Raw genomic sequence first — 24,461 nt, 5'->3', positions numbered from 1 at the left:
GCCGAAGAAAAAAGTATCTATGCCACTCCCCTGCACTGGAGGAGCCTGCTGAGGTATTTTAAACCCTTGGTGTGCATACCCTAAACCCTAGCATCATACCTATGTTACTAGAATGGGCTCTAAGATATCCCGGAACGATGTACTCAAGTAGTCACCTGCTTATTAAGGGCATTTATACAACAAATCATCTCTGATGCACACCAAGAGTTTGTAGGCATTGGAAGAGTCTGTTTTTGCAGAATCTGGAAATTTTTTGTGAAATTCCACAAAGATATAATGCAGTCTTCATTCCATGCCTTGATCTGATCAATCTACCACAGAGTCACGATGCATCAATAGTAGACAAGGCTTGTTTGGATGCCGAGCACGTAGACCCTCGTTTTCTGCATATTAGCTCAGCTCTACCTCCAATACTGGTCCATAAAGCTTGGCCAACGTGTGGCCAAATATAGTAGTTCCGTACTTTCCAAGGTCAAAAGTTTCCCTGAACTTGGGGATGGGCACAATGGTGGCATACTCCACTTTACCGGTAGGCCCTTTGAGAGTCCTGTATTAAAGAGTAGTGCAATGAAAAGAACATTCGTGGCATATATAAGGTAATTACTCTTTATATCTGTTCGATCGGCAAACCATCTTTGTAAGCGGCAAACGCCTCTACCACTGCTGTAGTAAAGAATGTCGACGTAGAAGCACACGGCTTTGGAGGCCCTAGAATCGATGGCTGTCGATGTGCATGGTAGTCTCGCTATACTCATGCCATCTATGGGGTTCCTCAAAGAGAAAGGGTGGGCGGGGCTCTTGCAACTGGCGCCATGCGATGACTGAGTCTCTACTCGTGAGTTAGTGGAATAGCTTTAGCTCATGAGCCTTCTCAAACTCAGGCATTTTACAATGGGCGAGGGTCCACCGCATCTCTCTACAAGCCAGGCACTCTGTTAATCTCCTAAAGTGCATGCTGTGAATGGAGTTATCTTTACTCTTTGCACTCAATCTAATTGTCACAGTCAAACAAAAAGCTTAAGGACCAATAATGGAGGAAAAAATGCTTCCAATGACTTTCAACATTTTTGTGACATGAATGACGTTAAGATAGAGCAAACCACACAAGTGAGTGGAGCTCTTGCAGAGCACAATATTCTGCAGCTCCCAATGTCTTATTGCACAATACTAATTTGAATGGTATAATTAGTTAGTATAGGCTCTCTATCACACTTGACGGTGACATAAAGGTTTCTAGGAAAGCTCTTTAGTTGTTTTGTCCTCCTTTGCAGTTGTCTCTTTGTATAGTTACATCTACCTTCATCATATTGAGCATGTCATGCTGAAGAACCAAGGTGAACAAATCCTATTCTTAGACTCATTGTTAAGAAATTTGCATTATTTTCTTTCGTACAAAGCTGAAGTTTTAATTTTGTCTCTGATGGTGGGTGGCTGAGCGATAGCCTCAACTACTTATCAAAGAAACGCTTCATAGGGAACCTGCATCTTTTAAACTCTCAACAAAGCAACACATGGTAAATGCCTTCGCTCTTGTCTAGTGGCTCAAATTTGGACCTTTGTTTCTATTTATGGAGAATAATGACTGGTGATCATATGCAGCCTTGTCATTGGGTCTTCGGTTACCCTTGTAGTGCCAAACCTCCTTGCCTTATATTATCTTCTTCAACATGCTTCAATTTTGGAGCTTATAGCAGTTCCTCAAATGGAGAACTTAAAATGCTTTTGCATTTGATCAGTATTAAGACCATGCATATTGCCTTCTGTATCTCCCTTTTAGTAGTTTTCCGCACACTTATTGGCTAATCTTCTCATGACAGTCCAAAGCACAGCCTTGGTGCATAACCAATCAGTCATGCCACCCCCTTTTACTCATTGATTACTCCAGATATATGTATATGTATTTATCTCGTTATTTTGTGATTTTCACAGCACTAGGCTTTCTTGAAAATCTTTTCCAAAGGAGCCATGTGCCCTTTTATTGATTCACATATGGAACAAAAATACGTTGAGAGATATACCATTAAGGCCCATTGCAAGTCCAGCAGGCTCAGATAACTGCAATTACACAAGGGAAAATTACCGTAAGTTTGAAGCCAAATCGAAGAGTAAACGCACACTTTAGAATCAAAACATTATAGGTTCTCCAAGTGCAGGTTTATGAGATAAGCGACCTAGCTATGTTAAAACGTGTACTAAGGAAAAAGAAATGACTTAAGAAGAACATTGCTGCCTATTTAGTAAATTGCATCAGAACTCGGATCAGGTGCAGAAGAAAGGTAGGTTGTATGCAATGAATCAGATTTTTCTCTTAGGCCACATTGGCCTTTCATAGATGCAAACATATCTTTCTTCTTTCTTTATGCTCGAAACTTTTGTTTGGGAGTATCGCAAATCAATTTGCAACCAAGCCATTTATAAATATCACGCACAATCTCAAGAAGAGAAGCAAGCAAGTTAACAGTACCTGACACCCAAATCTGGTTCCATCTTTAAAGCCAGCTTTTCCGGTTCCAGCAACTGTCTTGACAGTCCTGCTGCTTGGATCCATGGTCTTGATTTTGTGATTGTAAGAGTCCGCAACATAAAGAAGCCCATCAAAATTGTAAAGTACACCTAATGGGTGCTGAAATTGAGCTCCAGTACCAGTGCCATCCCTGTCACCAAACTGCAAACAATTCCAGTGCACCTTGAGTCAGAACTTCAGTCTATCTATTCTGTTAGATCAAATCCTCAAGAACCTTAACAATGAGCACAGTCATTTGCAAATAGCATTGTAAAATAAAGCACGCACTCCAGATTTCTAGTTTAGAGATGATGTTGGAATGGTAACATAAAACTCGTTTTCACTTGAGTGATAAAAATCTTTTCCAACTTTCAAGTGAAGGCTTTGACCTTTGGGAGAATTGGCAGACATTTTTAGAAGAGAAGGCAGCATCAAATGTTGAAACACCTTTTCTTTGCAGATGACCAATATTCAGAAAGCTTTTAAAAATTTGCCTATTCTCATGGTAATTTCGCAAAGCCCTCGTAGTGATGCTAGACATGCGATCACATTTTTACTAGTTTACTACAGCAGTATTGTCCTGAATTGAGCTAACCTGAAAGAGATTATCCGCAAACATGGGATCCCCTCCTGCAAGTAGGCTTGAACCACCTGTGGCTAAATCAACCTGCCTGACTGAGCTACTCTCACTGTCAGCCACAAAAAGTCCGTTCATATCTATGCATCAAGAAATTCAGAGAACCCATAAGGAGAGTCTTTCTTGCCACTGAAGATGATAGAAAAAAAAAAAAAAGTATCCCCTTGTACCTGAAGTGAAAGATAAGCCAGAAGGTTGTGCAAACGAAGTTTCTTGAGCCCTACAAGTTTGACAAGAGCAAGCATTCAGAATGATCCATCGATACGAAAACTGACAACCTTAAATCAATGAGCATAATTACGATGTGACATCTGCTCTGGTACATTAAAATAACCAAGTCCGGCTTTTAAAGAATGTATATTGCACATTTCGAATCACTCTACTTGGGTATATCGTGAGATTGGTAATGGGAAATCCTACTAAAGAAGCACTAAGTAAATGTTGAACTTGGTTACAATGTGAGATTGGTGTGTATATTAATACTCCAGCCAAAAGAGTTTTGAATAAAAGTAGAGTTCATTATCATGTGCCCTTTTTCATTAAGAGATTTCTTTGGAGACCCATCAACAAACACATCTATGTCATAAACTTAAGCAACTGAATCTATAAACAATGTACCTTTTTCCGTTGAGATTTCGTTCATAACCATCACCACTAAAAACTTTCGTAACTCCAGTAGATATCACATGCTCCCAAATCTGATGTTGCCCTGCCATGGCTATGTAAATGGCGTCTGATGCCGGATTACAGCAGACATCCCACGGGGAGTTGAGAACCTATCCACCAGAAATCGAACAACAGTTAAAATAATTGACGGCAAGTACTAACCTTCTAAGTGAAGATGTTTCAAGCTAATGAAAAAGAAAAAGAAAAGGGAGAAACTACATCAACATGCAGCATTTTGTGAGCAAGTAACTTGCTGCAAAGACTATAGCCACTTGGTCAGTCACTCCAAAGTGCACTAGGCAGAAACTGGAGCCACTTGAGGGCTCAATGATCAATACGGACACTAAAACCTCTACCATACAAAAGATGCATCTCATGCAGAATGAATGACAGAGAGAGGTTCCTTATCATGCATTGATTGATTTTTTTTTGAATTGTTTGACTGTGTATTGAGACATGCGGTTGAACTACATGTTTTATCCCCTTTCAAAACATGAGAGCGAGAGATTACTCTGCTCACAACAAATCACCACAATAGAGACTCCTTCGAGAGAGTGCTGAGTGTGTTTTCTTCCCAATCAACTCGTGGCTTAAGCTCACGAAACGACTTAATGCCAAAAATAATATCACATCCACAGAGAGGAGGCATAACAAATTGACGACGAAAACCTACCTCTTGTTTTGAGACTTGTAATCTAGAACATTCATGCGTAATTGAGACGTACATGTCCAAAGCAAATCCAGAGACCACAATGGGACACACTGGAATAGCTTCTAAACGTGCGCTCTTTACAAGAGAATCACATCATGCATACTGCCAAGATTTACCAAGATCACAATGCGCTGACCATTAACATGACCATAACATGTCATGAGAGACTCATCAAGATCATTAGAAACTCAGGGTGCTCTACTTGACTCATTTATGACACTAAGAGAAGATGTCGGTTCCGTGAGGACAATCTCTTTTCATGTGACCTTTAGTGTGACACTTAAAACATCTTTCTTCTTTTCTATACTCGGTTCTTTCTTCAAGAAATAACCAAACCCCTATTATTCCTTGAGCAGATTTCTCATCAGGTGTCAACTTAGGGGTTTCCTAATTTTTAGCCTTTCCTTTATTATCACTGTTAGGTGAACTGTTCTGTGCTCTAGGGGTAGTGAAAGATTGAGAAGAAGAGGTGTTGTGGATCTTAACATTCTGCTGATTTCTGAGGGTTCTACGAGATACTTAACGTGATCTCCTTTGTCTTACCTTTGTTGTGTTTCATTTCTTGCACGAGAGCGATTCTGATGGTGGCATTGTTGTTAGTAGGGTCAAAGACTTGCACATCGTATTTAATGTACTCGTCTGAACCAAATCGGAAAGCCTCCTTGCGATCCTCATCAGATTACGCAATTAAATACCAATCTGCAAAAGGCATAGCGGGAGTCTCATTTGCTTGAGGCCTCACCAATCCTCTTTGAACAGATCAAGGTACTACAGTGGTATAAAGCGAGCTTTTGAGCTTGTCTTGGAAGACGACCAAATTGAAAGACAAGGGCTCGCTTGCGTCGGCATGCTCAAGGTGTGCGGCCATCTATGTCCCTTGCCAAGCTTGATACCAATTTATGGCATTACCTGACAAATACATGGCAACAATTAAAACTTTACTCTTACTGTTTTTCTTGGTGTAGCAAAGTAAACATCACATTGATGCGACCATGAATAAATCACAAATGCATCTATCTTAACATCATACTTTCAGTGACTAGATTGTTGTTAATACCATAGGCTCGGTACTAATGCGACTGTATGAGAACACTTCCCAATGTCCACACCTAGCAAACACCGGCTGTGCTCATGTGCAATCAGAGGGTATGCAACTATTTGAAAGTGCCTGGACATGCATGTCCTGCGTACATGCTCAAAAAGGTGCCAGAACACTTCCTAGGTTGTCCTAAACCCTAGAAGTAGGAGATAGCTTGTCCACACGCACATAGAGTTGGATGTGCACGTGACAAACTATGTCCAATGACCTCAAAGAAAGGACCACTGACCTGAAGCTCCACCTAAGTCAGATAATAAGTCTGCCTATGAGAAACAAAGTCATGTCACTGCTCTTCATGTTCATTACTCTCTTGTCTGGCCAAGCAAGAGTCTGCAAGAGCTCTCTAGCTGTCTCTCTCGTCCTTGCTCTTGAAGCTCCAAACGTCGAGAGAGTGCGCTTCAGGGAACAATTTGCTGAACTCCGTGGTCTCAAGAGCTACTAGTTGTGCAACGTCAGTCTCCACACTCAACTAATCCTGATAAAGATCCTCCACATCCTCGGTCAAACTCTCATTACGAAAAACATTGCCTAGAACAACATCTAGCTCGCACCCCGCAATCCTGCCTCAATAGCAAGAATAATCCACGAAAACAAGAAGCCCACTAAGACAAACATGGAGGCCTCTCAATCTCCAAGGAGTTCATCAACGTAAAATCTATTAATGCACAAAAGGCCAGTGCCCCCAACATAGCTATCCGAGGGGGAGAAACCCAACTCACATGCTGGTGCACAAAAGCTTGATGGTACCGTAAGTTAGACAACCAAAGCCATACATATCCTCTCCCATGGTGCAAGCCTACTTCCATACAGCATAGTGTGGCTGCCATGAACCCTCTCAAGAGGGTCCCCAAGTGTGGCGGCTGCCCTACATATCCTCTCCCATGGTGTGGCTGCCATGAACTCTTCAACAATGTTACAAAATATGAATTTCCAGCTCACAGATAGTTAACAGAATCAATAGAGACTTAGAAGATAATATATAATAGAGATCATGAGCGAGAATGAGAGAGTATGAAAGTAAAGAGGGATGGGGAGAAATGGAAAGGCGAAGTTCCTCTCCTACATAGCATTGGCCCCTGAATTTCTTTATTCAATTAATGATAGCATAGCTAAAAAGCTCCCCAAGGGAGCTGGCCCCTTGTCCAAGAGTGTGCAGAGTCAGAGAGTGTGTAAACGAATGGCCATTCAGCCCTTTAAATAGATGTATGTGTACGTTTAAACATAGCAGGAGTGCCATTTGTCAACACCTTCTCTCTGTAACTGAGCTTGCAATGGGCTGCTTTGACAAGTGGCCACTTACTCTTTAGCTAGTGTCTGTGTATGCCATATGGGGTTGCCCTTGGCCGAAAATGGCAGATTATGGGTCACCTGGTGCATGAGACCACCTGTCATGCATGAGTTGCCACCTGCCATGCATGTCTTGTCCAAATGTCCACTTGCCATGCATGTGACGTCCACGCATCCACCTGCCTTGCATGTATCATCCATGTGTGGCCAAGCGTTCACCTGCCTTCCATGCTTTGCTATTCGAGGGTCACCCGGCTACCAAGTGTCTTCCTCCCAAGGTTGTTCGCGTTCAACGTACGGGACAACTTGTACGTTCTGTTTTGTCCCACGAACTAGTATGTTTTGGTCAGGACTCATTCAATAATTCGATAGTTTTCACTTCAACGTTGGGGCCTCTAATGACCGACCAAAGTGACCATTTTTACCCACCAGTTGACGTCAGGGATGATAGCATTTATGAAACCTCACCTAAGTCGAAAGAGACATTTAGGCGGAGGTTTTTTGAGAGCATAGTATCGCCAGGTTCTATGAGAGTAGAGAAATTGTCTAGAGTCAAAGATGACTTAATGTATGAGAAGGTACATGTGATGATTAAGGCAAAGCTGAGCCTCTTGAGGGGTGACATTGAAACAGAGATGTATGCAAGTGCGAAAACTTACAAAAAAGCTATGTATGCAGATGTGAGGAAAGAATTGGACAAAGAGATGCTTAGTAAGCGTGACGACTTGTACACATCTTTGAAAGCCGAAATGCAGACGATTGTGAGAGCAGAAGTGAATGTAATAAAATGTGTGATGCAAAAAAGATTAGAGGATGCACTCGCTATGTTTGAATCCTGGAAATAAAAAATGGAAGAACGCATGAATGAAAAGGATGCAGTGATTGAAGCACTTAAGGGAGACCTTGCAGCTTGCAAAAATACCCCCGCAAAGGAGGGAGAAAATCAACCCTCAATGATAAAGGAGCTCCAAAGCATTAAGGAGCAGGTGAAAACTCTACGGGAAGAGGAAGAGCAAAAGGCACGAACAACCTCTTCATGGGTAGAGCAACTATTCAAAACATAAGAGAAGGTTGATAAAGCTAAAAAGAGGATCGAGGACACAAAGAAAGGAAAAGATAAGATGCCTGAAGCCACAACAACATCCACTATCATCAATATGACAATTGAGGAGGAGCAAAAGCGAAAGACTAAAGCACTTCATGTGCGTGTTACAGGTCTCAAAGACACGGGAAAACTAAAGGAGGAGTGCAAGAGCTCTTAAAGCGCATGGGTATTTCTGAACCCACACACACAGGAGCTTGGAGAGTTGGCAAGAAGGGAATTCATGAGAAAGGAAGGCCCAAGGAAAGAGCACTCATTATACGTTTCCCTACACTGAAAGCAAGGAAGAAATTACTGAAGAAGAGACCAACACTCAAGGGTGATGACCTCACTCTAACACGGGTAGCACACATACAAGAACCGATGCCAAAGATCAAGGCGATGAGGGAGAAAGGGAAAATAGATTTCTATAGGGGAGGGAGAGTAGTGGTGTACCGCATGACAATGCGAGACCTATGGGACCAACCTTAAAATGGCAGCATGGAATTGTAACGGATCAATGAAGCTAGATGTACGCGCATTTGAGAAGAGCTTTAAGGGAAGAGAAATTTGTTAGGTGCAGCGGAATGAATGTTGTATTTTCTCAAGATTAGTGATCTTTATTGCTCAAGGTTCCTTTTAGTTCTTAGGGAAAGAGAGAGCTTTCCGTCTTATGGAGAGTGCTATGATCACGAACAAAGTGAGTGGATATTGTGCGTGCAAGTGAATGAGACTGAGAGAAGGAGAGAGAAGAGATACGACACCGAGAGGTTGTAAAACCCTCCTCCGAAGGCCCCACTCTCGTCGGCGAGAGTGGTCTACTTGATTGCACAAAGGTGTACAATGCGTATGCAATGGACTATGCAACTTGGTCTATGCCGATGACGACGACGGTGACGATGACGATGACGATGATGACGACGACGACCACGATGACGACGGCGACGACGACGATGGCTGAAATCTGAGATCTTCTAATCGCTGAATTTCGGGACTGTTTCGGTGGCTGAAAATGACTGTTTTGGCTGCGTTTTCTTGGCTGAAAAATGAGGTTTCTTAGGGCTGAAAACTGATGGTCTTTACGGGCTGAATCTGCTACACTTTAGGTGAATAATGCCGGTCTTAATTTGCTGCTGAAATCCAAATACGCCAGGGGCTGAAATTGGTCCTTCTGTCGCCGGGGTTTTGCAAATGCAAAAATGCTAGGCTGATCTGCTGTGTCGTGATGACGCCGGGGCTGATCTGCTGTGCACAAATCGCCAAGGCTGATCTGATGCAAAAACACTAGGTCTTCTGTGGAGAAAACGCCAGCGTAGTCGCGGGGGTTGGTCTTGCTGAGAATTTGCCTGTTGAGCAAGGTGCTCTTGCTGCCTCTTCTACCAGAAAGTGCTAACTTGGGTTTGCTTATATATTAACTTAGCAAAATTGCCCTACCTACTTTTGTTGGAAAGTCACTTAAAAATAATAAGTGAAAATACCAATAAATAGGAAAATAGGCTAAATGCACTGGAAAATCCCCTAACTGATGCTAATGGATTCTGATGGGAATTCCGATGATCATGCTGTGTGCAACCGGAGGATATGCATCTATGCTAAGTGACTGGGCATGCACGGTCTACGAATAGACTCACAAAAGTGCCAGATCACTGCTAATCTAGACTTGACTGAACTGGTTGAACCCTGCTGTGGTATAGCTTGTCCACGGACACATAGGGTTGGGATGTGTCACGTGACAACATTATTTTTTACTCGGAAACGCATCACTCCTGGTGGCACATTACCTAGAGTGATGGGATACCATCGGGAGACTACTTGTAGGCAAGAAGTGAGATCAACGCATAGGGAGGTGTGGCAGTCCTATTTGGGGAGGAGCTACAACCCCTCATTCGTATTGTTCGGAGGGATGAGCAAGCCAGATATATGTGGGTCAGAGTGAGAGCAGAGACAGAGAGGCGACTCTACATTGCAATATGCTATTTTGCCCTCAACACATCTCATTATGCATCGCCCAAGGGGGAGTCACCCTACATGATAACGGATGAGGACATATGGGAGTTATCTAGGGATGGAGATGTCATTCTTTTGGGAGACTTCAATGCCAAGATGGGCCAGTCTTAGATAGCTTTCTACAATACCTCAGAGGAAATGTTGAGAGAATTGGATGTCAGTAATATGGGACTAGCCAAGTGTTCGCAGGATGAAGAGCACACTGGATATGGGGGATATTTGACAAATTTGGGGACTGCACATGGACTGGCCATCTTGAATGGCCTCCAGAGATTTACAGCATCAAGTGGGTTCACTTGCTTTCCTCATAAACATGGGGTGAGCACAGTGGATTATGTTTTGGCTCAACCCACTTTCATACCCTCTATTGAGGACTTTATAGTTGGGCCTAGGCCTATTGGGGTAGAAGTAGATCATGCTCTCCTCACGTTTACCGTCTCATTCCAGTTCAGCACAGCCCAATTGGCAAAGACACCTATGCATACATGATATACTTTTACTTCAGACACTGATTCTATCTACATAGATGGTATCTACAGACACTTATGCACAGAGGATCCGGGGAGACCTTTAGGGGAGCTCACTTATATATTGACAGAGACACTACAGGATGCAGCAACAGAGGCATACCCCCATACTGAGCCTTGGCAGCGCCGACATTCTAGGAGCACACCCCAAAATAGCTGGTATGATGAGGAGTGCAGAGAGATGAGAGCCCGCCGACTTCAGAGGAAGGTACTTCTAGGTGTCATTACTCACACGCAATCACGGATTGCTTCTCGACATTTGGTACGACAAAAGAAGAGGAGCTCGGCTAGAGCAGGATCTATATCAATTGTTTTTGAGCCAGGATTCAGGCGAGGCATGGCGACCCTTCCATGAGCACTCCCCCCCACTGGTCATCACTTCTATGGAGGTATGGGGTCAATATGCATCATCTCTCTACACCGTCTCAGGGCAGCCACTTCTTCCAAATCCGCTAGAGCCATGCCCACACACATGTGCTTTCTTTACCGCGGATATGGTAAAGAAAGCCATTGACAGGATGAAGACTACGGGAGCATATATCACGATGGCCTGGTAGCATAGCATTTTATACATGCCAAAGATTTGCTTACAGAGCTTCTAGCAGTGATGTTCAACCGTGCCATGTGCGAGGGCCTACCTGATACTTGGAGTTTGACATTGGCACAGTTGTATGCATCCATCCTTGAGCAGCAGTTGAGTAGATGAGCAAGGGTGTACAGGCAACAGGATAGGCGGGTTTTAGGAGAGGTTTCTCTACTCTTGATCATATCCTGACACTCAAAGCCATTATTGAGGAGGGGAGATCACGTGGGAGACGGCTCTATTGTTGCTTTGTGGACTTCGATACAATGCCCAGAGCTAGATTGATGCGCAGATTGCAAGAGATGGGTTCCAAAAGAGTTAATTTGGGGGATCATGGCTCTATACAAGTCAGTAGTGGGGCATGTATGCACTCCACAGGGGATTTCTGATTTGGTTCACTCCACTATTGGGGTGAAACAGGGCTGCCTGCTATCTCCTATACTATTTGGCATGTATGTGGATGAGGTTGCTAACTACATTGTGAGAGATGGTGAAAGAGGAGCACAGTTTGCAGGGACATGGATCCCACTACTGTTATATGCTGATGATATTTGTGCTGATTTCCGGCTCCCCGGAGGAGATGCAGCGTCATTTAGATGCTTTGTACACATTTGCCCACGATAGTGGATTGTGTGTTAACCTAGGGAAAACCAAGGTTATGGTGTTTAACACCACACCACAGTGGGTCAGGAGGTCAGCACCTACTTTTACATGGCCAGGAGATGGTGGAGTATACAGATGCATACACCTTTCTTGGGGTAGTCTTCAGTGGACCGACATTTTCATTCAGGAGAGCAGCAGAGACTAGATTGACGAGAGCTTATGTAGCCTTGGGAGGTTTGGAGAAGATATGTTCGAAGGTTCAGATTCAGGAACCTTGAACAAAGCTGTGGCTTTTTGACACTCTAGTTGGCTTTAGCTACGCTCTATGGGGTTCAGATTTGGGGGCCCTTAGTGAACCACCATGGCAGACCTGGTAGCATTGATGGATGGAGATGTATGGAGAGGCCTATAGTCTCTATGATCTCTCAGATGATTCGGGCTAAGGCCTCAATGCCACATGAGATTATTTGGGCTGAGCTAGCTGCCCCTTCTCTCGTTTTGAAGCCCTTACTAAATCAATCTCCTTCACGCATAATTTATGGGACCTTCCCAGAGACAGATATGCTCAGCTAGCACTTGAGTCATCCCGACAGCTAGCGCTACAAGGGGACACAACATGTTGGTATGGACAGATGACATCATGGTTTCAATCACAAGACTTTAGCATGGATAGGCTGCCTCCATTCCAGTACTCCTTGGATGCACCCTCCCTTTCTCTCACACGGATGGAGACCATTAGACTTGTACGTCAGGATTTGATTCAACTAGATACCAGAAGCACATGGATACAGCCGGTACAAGAGTTGGGCACGAAGATGGCTTTCTATAGAGAGCATCTCCTCCAACTAATAGAGGATAGATATGTGATCAGACCGGCATATATGGACACTCATTTATCCTATGGGATACGATGTGCTATTGGTTAGATGCGCACATCGTCGCATCAGCTAGAGATCCAGACTGGCAGATTTAGGAGAGTACCAGCAGAAGCCAGGATCTGCCAGTTATGTCATATAGAGCTAGAGACAGAGTACATCACATTTGTAATTGTCCGGTATACTACGAGATACGAGGCCGCTTCCACTGTCTATTCAGAGAGGGCTTTGGAGAGTTGGCTAGAGTAATGAGATACCAGGATTAGAGTACCTTGGGTTGTTTTTGCTAGAGCTCCGCGAACACAGGGAAAGTCTCTTGAGGAGACCAGGTAGTGGGAGACATTCATAGAGGGAGATTACTGACTTCTTTAGAGTAGGCACTCAGCAGTCGGATGAACATGCTTTGCAGCAGACTTCAGTGCCCACTTCTACCAGAGGTATATTAGTGGACAGAGCCACCGAGCTCGGGAGAGCTAGATGCCCATGTCTATGGGGGTGACCACGACATCAACAGAGGCTCCACCAGAGAATCAGGACTATTCTAGCCTGACATGGGAGACGCCCAGTACGACTCTTTACAGAGGCGGACACTAACGAAGCTCTTCGGCGACCAATGCAATACTTTCTCGAACAACAACCGATGCCGGGCATCCTCGGGCACGGATGAAGATGATGATGGTTTTTAGGCCGACAATTTGAGTCTTTTAGTTTTAGTCTTTCACGTTACTTTATTTTATTTTTGTACCCAGACATTGGATTAGATCCACAAGGATTGCATCAGTTTGGTCTCATAGGTCATTTTGGCCTCTTCAAGACGTTGAATATAACATTTCATTTCATTTCATTTCTCTTTCTAGTCTTTCATTTCATTTTATTTTTGTACCCAGACATTGGATTAGATCCACAAGGATTGTATTAGTTTGGTCTCATAGGTCATTTTGGCCTTTTGAAGACGTTTAATATAGCATTTCATTTCTCTCTCTCTCTCTCTCTCTCTCTCTCTCTCTCTCTCACCATTGTAATCAGTTTGGTTTCATAGGTCATTTTGGCCTTTTGTAGACGTTAATATATCATTTCATTTCGTTTCATTTCATTCCATCTCTCTCTCTCTCTCTCTCTCTCTCTCTCTCTCTCTCTCTCTATATATATATATATATATATATATATATATATATATATATATATATATATATTCAGTTGTTTTGAAGTGCTAAAAGTTCTGTACAACTGTGTTCTTTCGAGTTGGCATGTGGTGCCCCTCCCATTACATTAGGCCCTTATCCTCGTAAGCTCTTTTCCCTTATCTTTGTTTTGTAAAGACTAGACTCTAGGCTAAAATAAAAAGTCTTCTGTTTTTATATGTAACATTCACAATTCGTTGTATTTTTTGTGGTTCGATTATTAACGCACGTCTCCGTAAGCGTCTTGGACGCCAAATAATCGTGTATTAGCAACATTGAGGCTGTGATAATCCTTTGAAAACAGCCATCTTCTAACAAGATCCCAGGTTCCACAAGTAGCACTCCATGCCTTTGCCTCAAGCCAAGAGTCCTCGTAGATACATAGACAGCTAGAGAGATTGCACCTGTCCACAGTCAACAAAATGGCACTCTCTCGCAAGAATGTGCCATCTGCTACTATTGATGCGCAAAAACGCTAAAGGCAATCACACAAACTATTTTCATTCTACATTGTCTATTGAGCTCAATCTCTAATCTACTCCTAACTATCTATTGGCTATGGTGCAACCATGAATGCTTCAATGGCCTATCCCACATAACTTTACATGTGGTATCAGAGCATGGTGTGTGTGTGATTAACGCTTCCTAATCACCCTTATATGATCCTAGTAGGTTAGAATTAGCATTAGAATGCATCTATAGACCTCAATCAAGTTGAATGTCCTTGGATATGTGCAAAGGCTAAAGACCTTTGGGCCACCACCAAGACATTCGAGGAGATTGGGCATAGGAGCATCAATCCCCCCGCTAGATCACTCGGTTTTCTCCTTGCCGTTGTGGTCGTAATAATCAATTTCATTGCATTTTACATTTACTTGCTTGATTATGTGCACGTTGCCGTCTTTCTCCAGCTGAAATTGACCGTTTGAATGGAACAATTGGAGTTTGACTTTTATTCTATTGGATGATTAAATTTGAAGCTTGAAAAGCTTTCTTGCGTTGCTAATCGTTTGTTCATTTAGCCTTCCATTTAGGTGTATGTTTCTGTCTGAGTTTATGAGTGTGCCTTTAAGTGAATGTGTGTATGTGCGTGGCTTAAAAGCCAAACCGAGTCAGTTTTTTTTTGGTGGGACCTTGGCTTCACTAAGCTCTAGAAAACCCAACAGAGGCTACTACCCGTTGCCTTGTCATAAACTGTAAAGCTATTGGATGATTAAATTTGAAGCTTTTGAAAGACTTTCTTGTATTGCTAATTATTTTTTCATTTTAGCCTTCCATTTAGGTGCGTGTGTCTGAGTTCATGAGTGTGCTTTTAAGTGAATGTGTGTATTACTGTGGAATTTTTCCTCTCGTTTTGGGATGCTCTTAAACAACCCCTGATCTTCATGATAAATGTGGCATGGGAAAAACAGGATCTACCACTTTCATGGAAAGAGGGCTTACTTAAGTTGTTGCCCAAGCAAGCGCTTTGCAAGCAGTTCTCTCATTGGCGGCCCATAACTTTGATGCCGATGATATACAAGATTTTGGCTAAAATGTTGGTCCATCGCATCAAGGACTATTTGTTTACAGGACTTCATCAGGCTCAGTATGGTTTCATTCCTCGTCGTCAAATCATGGACAATTTGGCCAATCTTATTATTGGCATGGAATATGCTAAGTATACGCAACAAGATGTGCTAGTCATGCAAGTTGATATTGAAAAGGCCTTTCACACTGTGCACTGGGACTTCATTGCTGCCACAATGAGGTGTCTAGGATTTGGTCCTAAGTTGGCCAATGTGGTTTATTTCTTGTATGATTGTAGTACGTCTTCGGGAATCCTGGACGGGGAATTGACAGAATCGTGGCCGCTTGGTTGCTCGGTTAGGCAAGGTTGCCCTATTAGTGCTTTGTTGTATGCAATTGCTTCTAATCCTTTGTTGATGTATCTTGATCACTTGACCTCTGCGCAGCGTCTTCATGGTTTGCAGCTACCATCGGGTCATACTTTTATTGGGTAGGCTTATGCAGATGACTCGCTCTTTATGCCCCGCAATCAGCAAAATGATGTTCAAGAGATTATGAACGCTTTGGAATTGTTTGCGCTTGCGGATGGTCTTAAAGTCAATTTCCGTAAATCAAAGCTTCTGCCGCTCCGTTCTTGTGATTGGCATGCTCTCTTGTGGCCCGGAGAGATTGTTCTTCCAAATGTAATCACTAGGCATTTGGGTTATCCAATTCGATGGAATGTTACTCACACGCAGAAAGTGGATTGGGTTATGAATCGCCTGAATGTTAAATTGCATTACTAGAAGCTTTCTACTTGGCCGCTACATGTTCGCCTGCGAATTGTTCAGAGTATCCTCATGGCATATGTTCAGTTCTTTTTGCCTTTGTTGCATTGGCCACATCATTGTCTTGACTCTCTCATGTCGGCCATTTTGTCTCATTTGTGGCGAACGCGTGCTCACAAAAAAGGTTTGCGCTTGATATCGATGGCAAAACTTTGTACACCAAAGCGCTTTGGTGGTTTGAATATTTTGGACCTGCATAGGCATGTCATTGCTAGGAAGGCTATGCTTTTGCCTACACTTGTGCAACAATCTCAGCCTTGGACTCTTATGTTTGCACACTTGAGTCAGCATGTGGTTACATCCTCATTTGGTCACTGGCAATCATCCATGTGGGAGGTAGTATTTGGTAAGATGGAGGGTCGTCTTCTTGGATGCCCTCTTTCTTCCACCTTGCTTTCTGCATGGAAACAAGTTACGATTCATCTCTCATGGAATGCTCGGAGGGAAGGAAACTCACTTCGTGCGGAGAGCCTTCATTGGAGTCGGGCTTTTTCTCTTACTTTGGTCGACCGCTTGCCTCGCCAGGCGTATTTCCTTTCCTGCCGTGGCATTCGAGTGGTTGAGGATGTGGTGGATGCAGCTGGTTTCACTTTCGAGTTTCCATTTGCCGCTCGCCGCTTTGGATTGGGCATGCACTATCGCCAGTTTTGGAGAGAATTACAGCAAATGTTGACAGGTTTCTTACCTGTTTCACCTTTGGTTGATGGTATCGCATGTCTGACTGGAAGCTTGGGGAAATGCCATTTCAAGATATTTCTGCTGGCCGGAAGTATGCTCTTCTTCTGCCTCGTCCATGGATTGCTGATCATTGCAATGCTATTTGGCACATGCATAAATCAAATATTTGGTGGCGCAGGATTATATCTGCAACATGGGAAAGTCGTTTGCCGTTGAAAGAGCGTTTGTTTCTTTGGCGGTGTTTGCTTGGTGTGCTCCCAGTGGGTACCTTTCTTCGGATGCGCTGTATCCGCTCTTCATCATGTGTCTGTTGCTTGTCTGCGAGGAGGATGTTTGTCACCTCTTGTGGGATTGCTGTGTCACTCGAGAATTCCTTCGTCGGGTTTCTGCGTGTATGCGGCTACGTTTTCCCACGATGGTCTTCCATAAGCGGTTTTGGATTTTTGGTATCTTCTCGCCGGCGTTGCAGTGGTTTGCAGCCTTCTTCATGTGGGTCAGGTTTTGGGCATACTGGAGCCTGTGGCGACAGCGTAATGGCTATATGTTCCATCGCATTCATACGGATCCACTACCTTTCTTCAAGATTTCCCTTCGACAGTCTTTGCGGTTTGCCTTGGAAGTTGGTGACATCACGGCAGAGATACATCAGCTTTCTTATGAATGCTTTTAGATATTTTACACAGCCGAACACTGTTGTGTTCCTTTCCTTGTACATCTTTTTGGTGGGTTTTCCTCTCTTTGAGGTTTCCCACACATAGTTAAATCAAATTGATTTACAAAAAAAAGAAAAAAGAATGTGTGTGTGTGTAGCTGAAAAGCCAAAACAAGTCTCTTTTTTGGTGGGATCTCGGCTTCACTAAGCTCCAGAAAACCCAACAGAGGCTACTACCTATTGCCTTGTCATAAACTGTGAAGCTCTCGGACTGTCGATGACTCTCCCTCGGGCCCTGGCTGGCTCTTACCTTTTCATCACCTATTGGAGCCCACACACTTTTCGGCCCCGTTAACGGTTACTTGCTCGAAACTGCATCTGCTTGGCACTCTAAACAGCCTGCAATTGCCGCCATGTCATCCACATTTATTTGCTAGAGCCCATGCCTTGCAATCGATTGACCTGCCACTCCTTGTCTGCAGTGATTTTGCAGAGTGCAACCTCAACCTACTTATCTGCTCCGGAGTCCGTAGCCCATGCTATGGCTACCCTCGAAGCTGATCGCTCTCGGCTCCTCCCCCACAAACTGGCCCTGCAGTGCTCGCATTTCATAATGAATTATTGAGGCCTTGTTTCCCACGGTGATGCCAAACTCCAAAAACTCCACAGGCCATGCTCCATGCAAGGAGTTGGCTCCATAAGTTGTTGCTTTAGCGTGCATAAAAGAAGGGAAGCCTCCATGGACACGAGCCCTTTCCTTAGCCCTTATTCTCACAATGTTCCCAAGCAAGCACTTGGTGTTGTCTTTAGCCATGGCTTCACACAAAGGCCAAGCTTCCACACCGATTGGCCTCATGGCCCTTCGTTTATTGGAGCTTATTTGGCACTAAGGCCCCTACTCCAAAAGAGAAAGCAATCACATTTTGAAGCACTTCAAGGCATTAACACATTCAAGTTTTTGGGTAGAATTGTAATGTAAACTTGAGTCGTCAAAGCTCTTAGAAGAAGAAGATTGTTTTTTTAACGTCGTAGGAAACTATCCCAAGAGACCCTGAAGATCTATTTGACGAGGAGAGTTGAACTCAAGACCTGTTATTCAAGAGAAATTAGAGAAAAGTGCACCCATTTATGCTATGTATGACATACCTAATCTCAAGATTGTAAGGGGTTATAGACACTGCCAATATCTTTTGATAAGGCCACCCCATAACCAAAGCACTGATATGATCACGCATCTATCTAAAATGTGCTTCCATGATGTATATGCACCTAACACGGATCAAACCATGTGCACCCCATATGTGCACCATCATCAGAATCCTCTAGATTCTTGAAGCAAGGAAATAAAGCATAGAACATGAGGCCCTAACGAACTTACCTAAAGAAAATTGATGACCTGCATTTGTAAGTGTTTAGACATTGCCCCAAACCATATAGTTTGGAGGTAAGACCTATACTATTTTTGCATCAAATTCCATCTTATGAGCCCCATGTAGTTACGTGATGTAACCCATGCTAGACTCCCTAATCAGAATCCATGCATTCCATGTAAGCTTCAACTTACGGGGGCGTCTATTGGGGTAAGCCTTAGCTTACACTCACGATGAGAACACTCCACATGCTACTCATTTCCTACACACATGCCACTTGTGGTAGCTCACACTACCCTTGCCATTCCCACTTGTGATTAATATCCATTCAACCATTGATTACACCTCTACACGTTGAGCCTATATATGGCCATATCCAAAGCTTGTAATTTCTCTCTCCAATTTCAATCTATCAAGCAAGCTATTTTCATTCTACATTGTCCCCCATAACTTTACACCCCTATTGTTTTGGACACATTTGGGTCCATTAGGCCATATTGTCACATGGTCGATTGGCCGAGCCCCAAGGCTCAAGGGCTTGGGGCCAAAGTTCAAGCCTCGTGTGCTTCAAAGGTGTCATTTGGGCCTTTTGACTATGACATGTTGGGTTCTTTACTAGACACTCTCTTTCTCTCTATTTCCTTCATCATGCATATTGTTCTAGCTTTGGATAAGTCCATTTCGTACCTAATAACACCCGACAGTACTAGCAATGGATGCTCAGACATGTCAACCTAGAGTACATGAACCCTGAAATGAGCTGTTTTTGTATCTACATTTGTATTCCCAAGATGTCTCGTGAGAACATAATAAAAGAGCTTTCCCCTTTTGCCAACGTCAAACCTGACCACTCCTCTAGGCACAATCAAAAGATGTGTTGAAAGGAGGACAATGTCTCCCCCATTGGGATGCTCGGAACAAAGACTGCACAAGAACCGCAGCGCTATAGCGAGGATGCGAGACGATCAAGATGAAGAAGAGGGATAGACGGAGGATGGAATGTGAGAGAGGAAGAGGGGCAGAAGAAGAAGGAAAGGGGGGGAGGTGAAGATGGTGGTCTCGCAAGGTCAGCTGGAGGCCATTAAGAGGGTTGGGATACCTCCTCACATAATGGCTCCTCCTAACACATCAAAGAGCCAAAGCTGTTACTTATGAAAACCCTCTCCTAGAATTATTGTCTGCTGTCACCCCTAATCATTAATCTCGTGACTACATTATCTTGATCAGCTGAGGCCGAAGACATGGGTTAGCTTGTGGCTGTGCATGCTGTCTGAGCTGCCAGCAGCATGTTGCCCATATAAAATACTTGATGATTGTAGTCGTTGCTCTCAGATAACTCTAAAAAACTTATTTTCACATGAGCTGTATTTTGGAAAGGGAAACATAACAATATCAACCGCATTTCCAACTTCTTAGCCGGAGATATCACAACTACCCTACTTCATGTAGTTAAAAGAAGATTTTTCAAAAACTTCAACATATAGATATCCATTAGGGATATCGGCAAAGCTGATATAGTGTCAAGCCTACGATATTATTTACTGTCAATCTGCTAAAGAATAATCATCAGTGTATTAATTATATCCTTCTTTTAATCCTTATCATGGTTGTAATTCACTTCACCTGTGATGTTCCCTTCTTTCCACCCTTGTAATCAGATCCTTTTACTCCATTTCCAGCCAACGTGCGCACAATCTCATTAGCTAAGTCAATTTCCCTGCAGTCACACCATCCTCTATCGATTAAAACAATGCAAAAACATGAAAACTCAAGAGAGCACTGAATGACCTAAAGACGTGAACTGTAAAATACAGAACTTGAGTTTTGCAAAGCACAACACGTAGGAACGAAACAATCAACTAGCAATAATGAAGGTAGGCCTATTATAAGGTGGGTCCATGCATACGATACATACCATACAGTGCGGTACAATATGCAATATGGTATGCTCTCCCAGAAAGAGTACATAAAGTACGACAAGATCTTTCTATGTTAAGTAACATTGATAATATAGAACTGAAAGGACCATAGGAAATATACACTATATTCCGAGCCATTCAATCCTCAATCCAAACCAAACTTTTTTTTTTCTTCAGCAAACTCGATATCATTGCTGAATTGTGTATGTTTAATCATGAATTAGAGTTTGTGTCACAATGTGTGAGAGCGAGAATAAGTAAGCGGATGTTCTCTCTTTTGTTTTATTTATCTTGTTCTTGTGTCATTTTTATCTCTCTTGCAACGTTAAGGTCGTTCTGGGCTCTAATAGTTGTGGTCCAATGATCTTGTAGAGGTCATGACAACGGATATCTTACTTAGGCATGAAGAAAAGATCAAAAGGTACATTCAGTAAGTACAGATTCAAAAGTACAGCTCAAACCGAAAAGTACGAATACTGGACCCAACCTTGGCCTATTAGAATAGCATGCTTCTGCTGTAAGTGTATTCTAAAGCTCTTAGATTTGTGACAGCGAAACTGTCGTAGATAAAAGTCAACTCCTTGAATACTTGAAACGATGCACTCAAGAAAAAGAAAGATTATGGGCCAACAGACCTAAATTCACCACTGTCATCTTCATTCTCGGAAGTCAAGAACCCTCATTTTTTTAAGAAAGAGAGACAAAGAAAGAAATATCCTTTTACGTCTATTAGAGGCCGAAGTCGGCTAATGAGACAAATCAAATATACATGTGTGTGTCCTCCATCAATCGAGAAAGGACAAAAGTACAGAAGAACAAAATGTGGTCATGAGGTAAGGGGGGAGGGCGTAATTCATGGGAGGCGGTAGGGTTGTGATTCTCTGGAAGAATTCTATAGGCTGATGCCAATAGTGTCTCTCTATATCTATCTATCTCCATTAGAAAACGGCCAAACTTGCATTGATCTCTAGGCTCCATGATCTATCGTAGGGTGGATTGTCCTATGAAAAGAGCCTCATACCTGTCTTTGATACTCTCATATGCTATACATCCGCAGACAAAGTGCTTCTCGTCCTCAATCACCGTCTCTATGCAAAGCTGGCAGAACCTCTCAGCTCGGAGGGTTTGAGCAAATCTTTTAGTCTCTATCTCCACCCGGTGTGATAATACCCAGATATGACCAATCGCCACTCGTGAGCTTTGTGGCATGCATGTGTCCATGTAGCGTGATCTCTGAATAAACCCCTCGTCTAGCATGGTCAGCAAGTGATCACTACAATATAACATCTTTGGGGGAAGAGGCTGTCTAGGTGCGATTACTGTCTCTCTGATGTAGAGCTGCCATAAATCTTATCTGCGTATTGTTTTCCTCTCACTATGTGAAAGCTCGATAAAGGGTGACTCCGGGTCGTATGGGAAGGGTGGTAATCTATCCATGTCTAGTCCATGTGCTTCAAACCACTCTCTCACCTATGAGCACCAAGAATCCTGCTCACCTGACTTTGAAATCTGTCTAGAGGCCTCGAAGGCTCCGTTGTGAGTCCGGTTGTACCGGAAGGGTGACAATCTATGCATGTCTAGTCCATGTGTAACAAGCTGCTGACGTGTCAAAGCCTAAAGAATGGAGCCAACTTACAGATGCCGGCCGAGGGGCCTAAACCCTAAGAAGCAGTAGAAGAAGTGTCACAGAGTGAGGACGTGGTAACCCTAACTGCTGAACCCTAATTCTGGAAACCCTAACCCTAAAACCTGCAAACCCTAATTCTAGAAACCCTAAGAAGAACAAGCAACAAAAGAAGTCCTACCAACTTATGGGGACCCCGTCAGATGGGGCCCCAAGTGCCATAAAGGCATTAAAAATAAAGCAGAACACACTCAAAAGACTTTGCACATCAAAATATGATGATGTGGCTCCTGTACGGACGTCCCGGAATTCGCGGCGGATTTTTAGGGAAATCCCGAAATTTTAGAAAAGTGATTTTTTGGGGTCAGCTTTTCATATTTGATGCTTTTAGGCTTTGGGCCTTTAAATATGAGCCTTGGGAGCCCTCTCTGGCACTCTTCAGTGCGCAGATTGCAGAGGAGGTGCTCCCCGGCTGTTGTACTTTGCGAATCAGCAGTAATATAAAGAAATACTGAAAGGGGCGCCAAGGTTTGGGGCCAATACTCTCTGGGGTGGAATTCCGCCACTCCGTGTCGCGTGTCGTCTCTCTCTCTCTCTCTCTCTCTCTCCATTTCAATTCAGTTGTTATTTGAAGTGCTTAAAGTTGTTCAGTCTGTTCTTTTCTATTGGCACGTGGTGCCCGCATTTGTGACAGTGGTATCAGAGCATCAGGCGTGTGCTTTTCTGAAAGCATACCGGTCCTACAAAAGAGCAGACAGAGCTATTGGAATTGAATTATATTTGAGGTATCAGCCACTCCCACCCTTACTTCATCGCGCATCGGGCGCGCTCCCGTCTTCACCGCTCATGTCTTACATGGCATAAGCCATGCAAGAGAAGGATCCAGATTTGTTTCAAGTTACTGTTTTTCTCAGAAGCAGTGCCATGCAGATGTTGATGCCTATAGCTACCAAGCAGCATACTCCAAGTACTTGGCAAGCTTTCAAGAAAATTTTTGCCCGAAGTTATATGGTTTCTGACATCTTCCTTCGGAGTGCAACTTCTGGCAGAGTGGGGTATCCTGAAATGCTTGCCATGGAAACCCTAGCACATTATAAATTGAAATTTCTCGACATCTCTCAGTAGATGTCTCTTCACGAGCAGATGACCTTGGAGGTTCAGTGTGATTGCTATCTCTTGGGACTACCATCGCCGCCAAAGAAACACTGTCTGTCCAAGAGCTGATGGACCATGTTGTGCTCGGCTACGACCTCATGGAAGGAACCTAACCCTAATTTTTGGTGCAGGTTTCAAGATGGAAAGTCAGTCGACTTTTCGAGCTCGATTGATGTCGGGATTGCTTTTTAAGTTTAAGTTCTGTTTGATCTTGTTTGGTGATCCTGTTTGGAATTTGTTTGAAATGGATGATATCTGTTTTGAACCTGTTTTGGTGCCGATTTGAATTGTTTGACTCTGGTTTGATACTGGTTTCAATGATTGGTGATTTTACTCCTGGGTGGAGAAGTGAGAAATACTGTTTTGGTATTGTTTGAACCTCGGAACGACGCAGGCCGATGCCTGGGGAGCGTTTCGTTGTATGTTTGAAAACCTCCGAACGACGCAGGCCGATGCCTGGGGAGCGTTTGGTTGTATGCTTGTAAAATAATTGTTGGTGTGACTCCCGGCCCGGACCTGGATGGTTATGCGGGAGGAGTATTTAGAAGTCTGAGCAGTGGTTACTCTCAGCACCTCCAAACGACGCAGGCTGCGGTCTAGGGGGCGTTTGGTTGTAAAAGGCCTCTATATCTCCCGGCCCGGACCTTTTTAGGTTATGCGGGAGGAGTGATGAGGGAGTCGTTGAATATCTCCCGGCCCGGACCTTGTTAGGTTATGCGGGAGGAGTGTTCATCGGCGGCTTTATGTTTCTATGTCTTGTAACATGCATATGTGAGCATTTGTGTTGCATTGTGATGTGCCAACCACTGAATATTCCTAATTGGATGAGATTGCCTGGGTATGTAATTTTAGTGCATCAAGACACCCGAGGAAGATCAGTACGGTCTGGGTGTGATGGCTAATTTTACTACGCCAGAATATCAAGAGTTCCGATCTGCACGAAAAGAGAAGCTAACTCCTTGATCA

The 24,461-nt window shown here is 43.5% G+C and overlaps 1 protein-coding gene across 3 annotated transcripts in view; it reads right to left on the bottom strand.

Annotated features, from left to right (window-relative positions):
- LOC147451493 (haloacid dehalogenase-like hydrolase family protein) overlaps positions 1–24,461 on the bottom strand; it is a 143,545-nt gene that overhangs the window by 1,424 nt on the left and 117,660 nt on the right. For all 3 annotated transcript variants that reach the window (XM_086520385.1, XM_086520387.1, XM_086520388.1), the window contains exons 19-24: positions 20,421–20,514; positions 3,759–3,916; positions 3,311–3,360; positions 3,099–3,220; positions 2,465–2,665; positions 2,019–2,055 (exon numbers count right to left, since the gene is read on the bottom strand). In XM_086520385.1, the coding sequence (XP_086376511.1) occupies positions 2,019–2,055; positions 2,465–2,665; positions 3,099–3,220; positions 3,311–3,360; positions 3,759–3,916; positions 20,421–20,514 (662 nt within the window). The remainder of the gene's footprint in view (positions 1–2,018; positions 2,056–2,464; positions 2,666–3,098; positions 3,221–3,310; positions 3,361–3,758; positions 3,917–20,420; positions 20,515–24,461) is intronic.

The sequence above is a fragment of the Adiantum capillus-veneris genome, chromosome 9, assembly GCF_014529385.1.
Source record: "Adiantum capillus-veneris isolate H3 chromosome 9, ASM1452938v2, whole genome shotgun sequence".
Classification (NCBI taxonomy): Eukaryota; Viridiplantae; Streptophyta; class Polypodiopsida; order Polypodiales; family Pteridaceae; genus Adiantum; species Adiantum capillus-veneris.
This window is presented reverse-complemented; position numbering and strand designations above follow the sequence as displayed.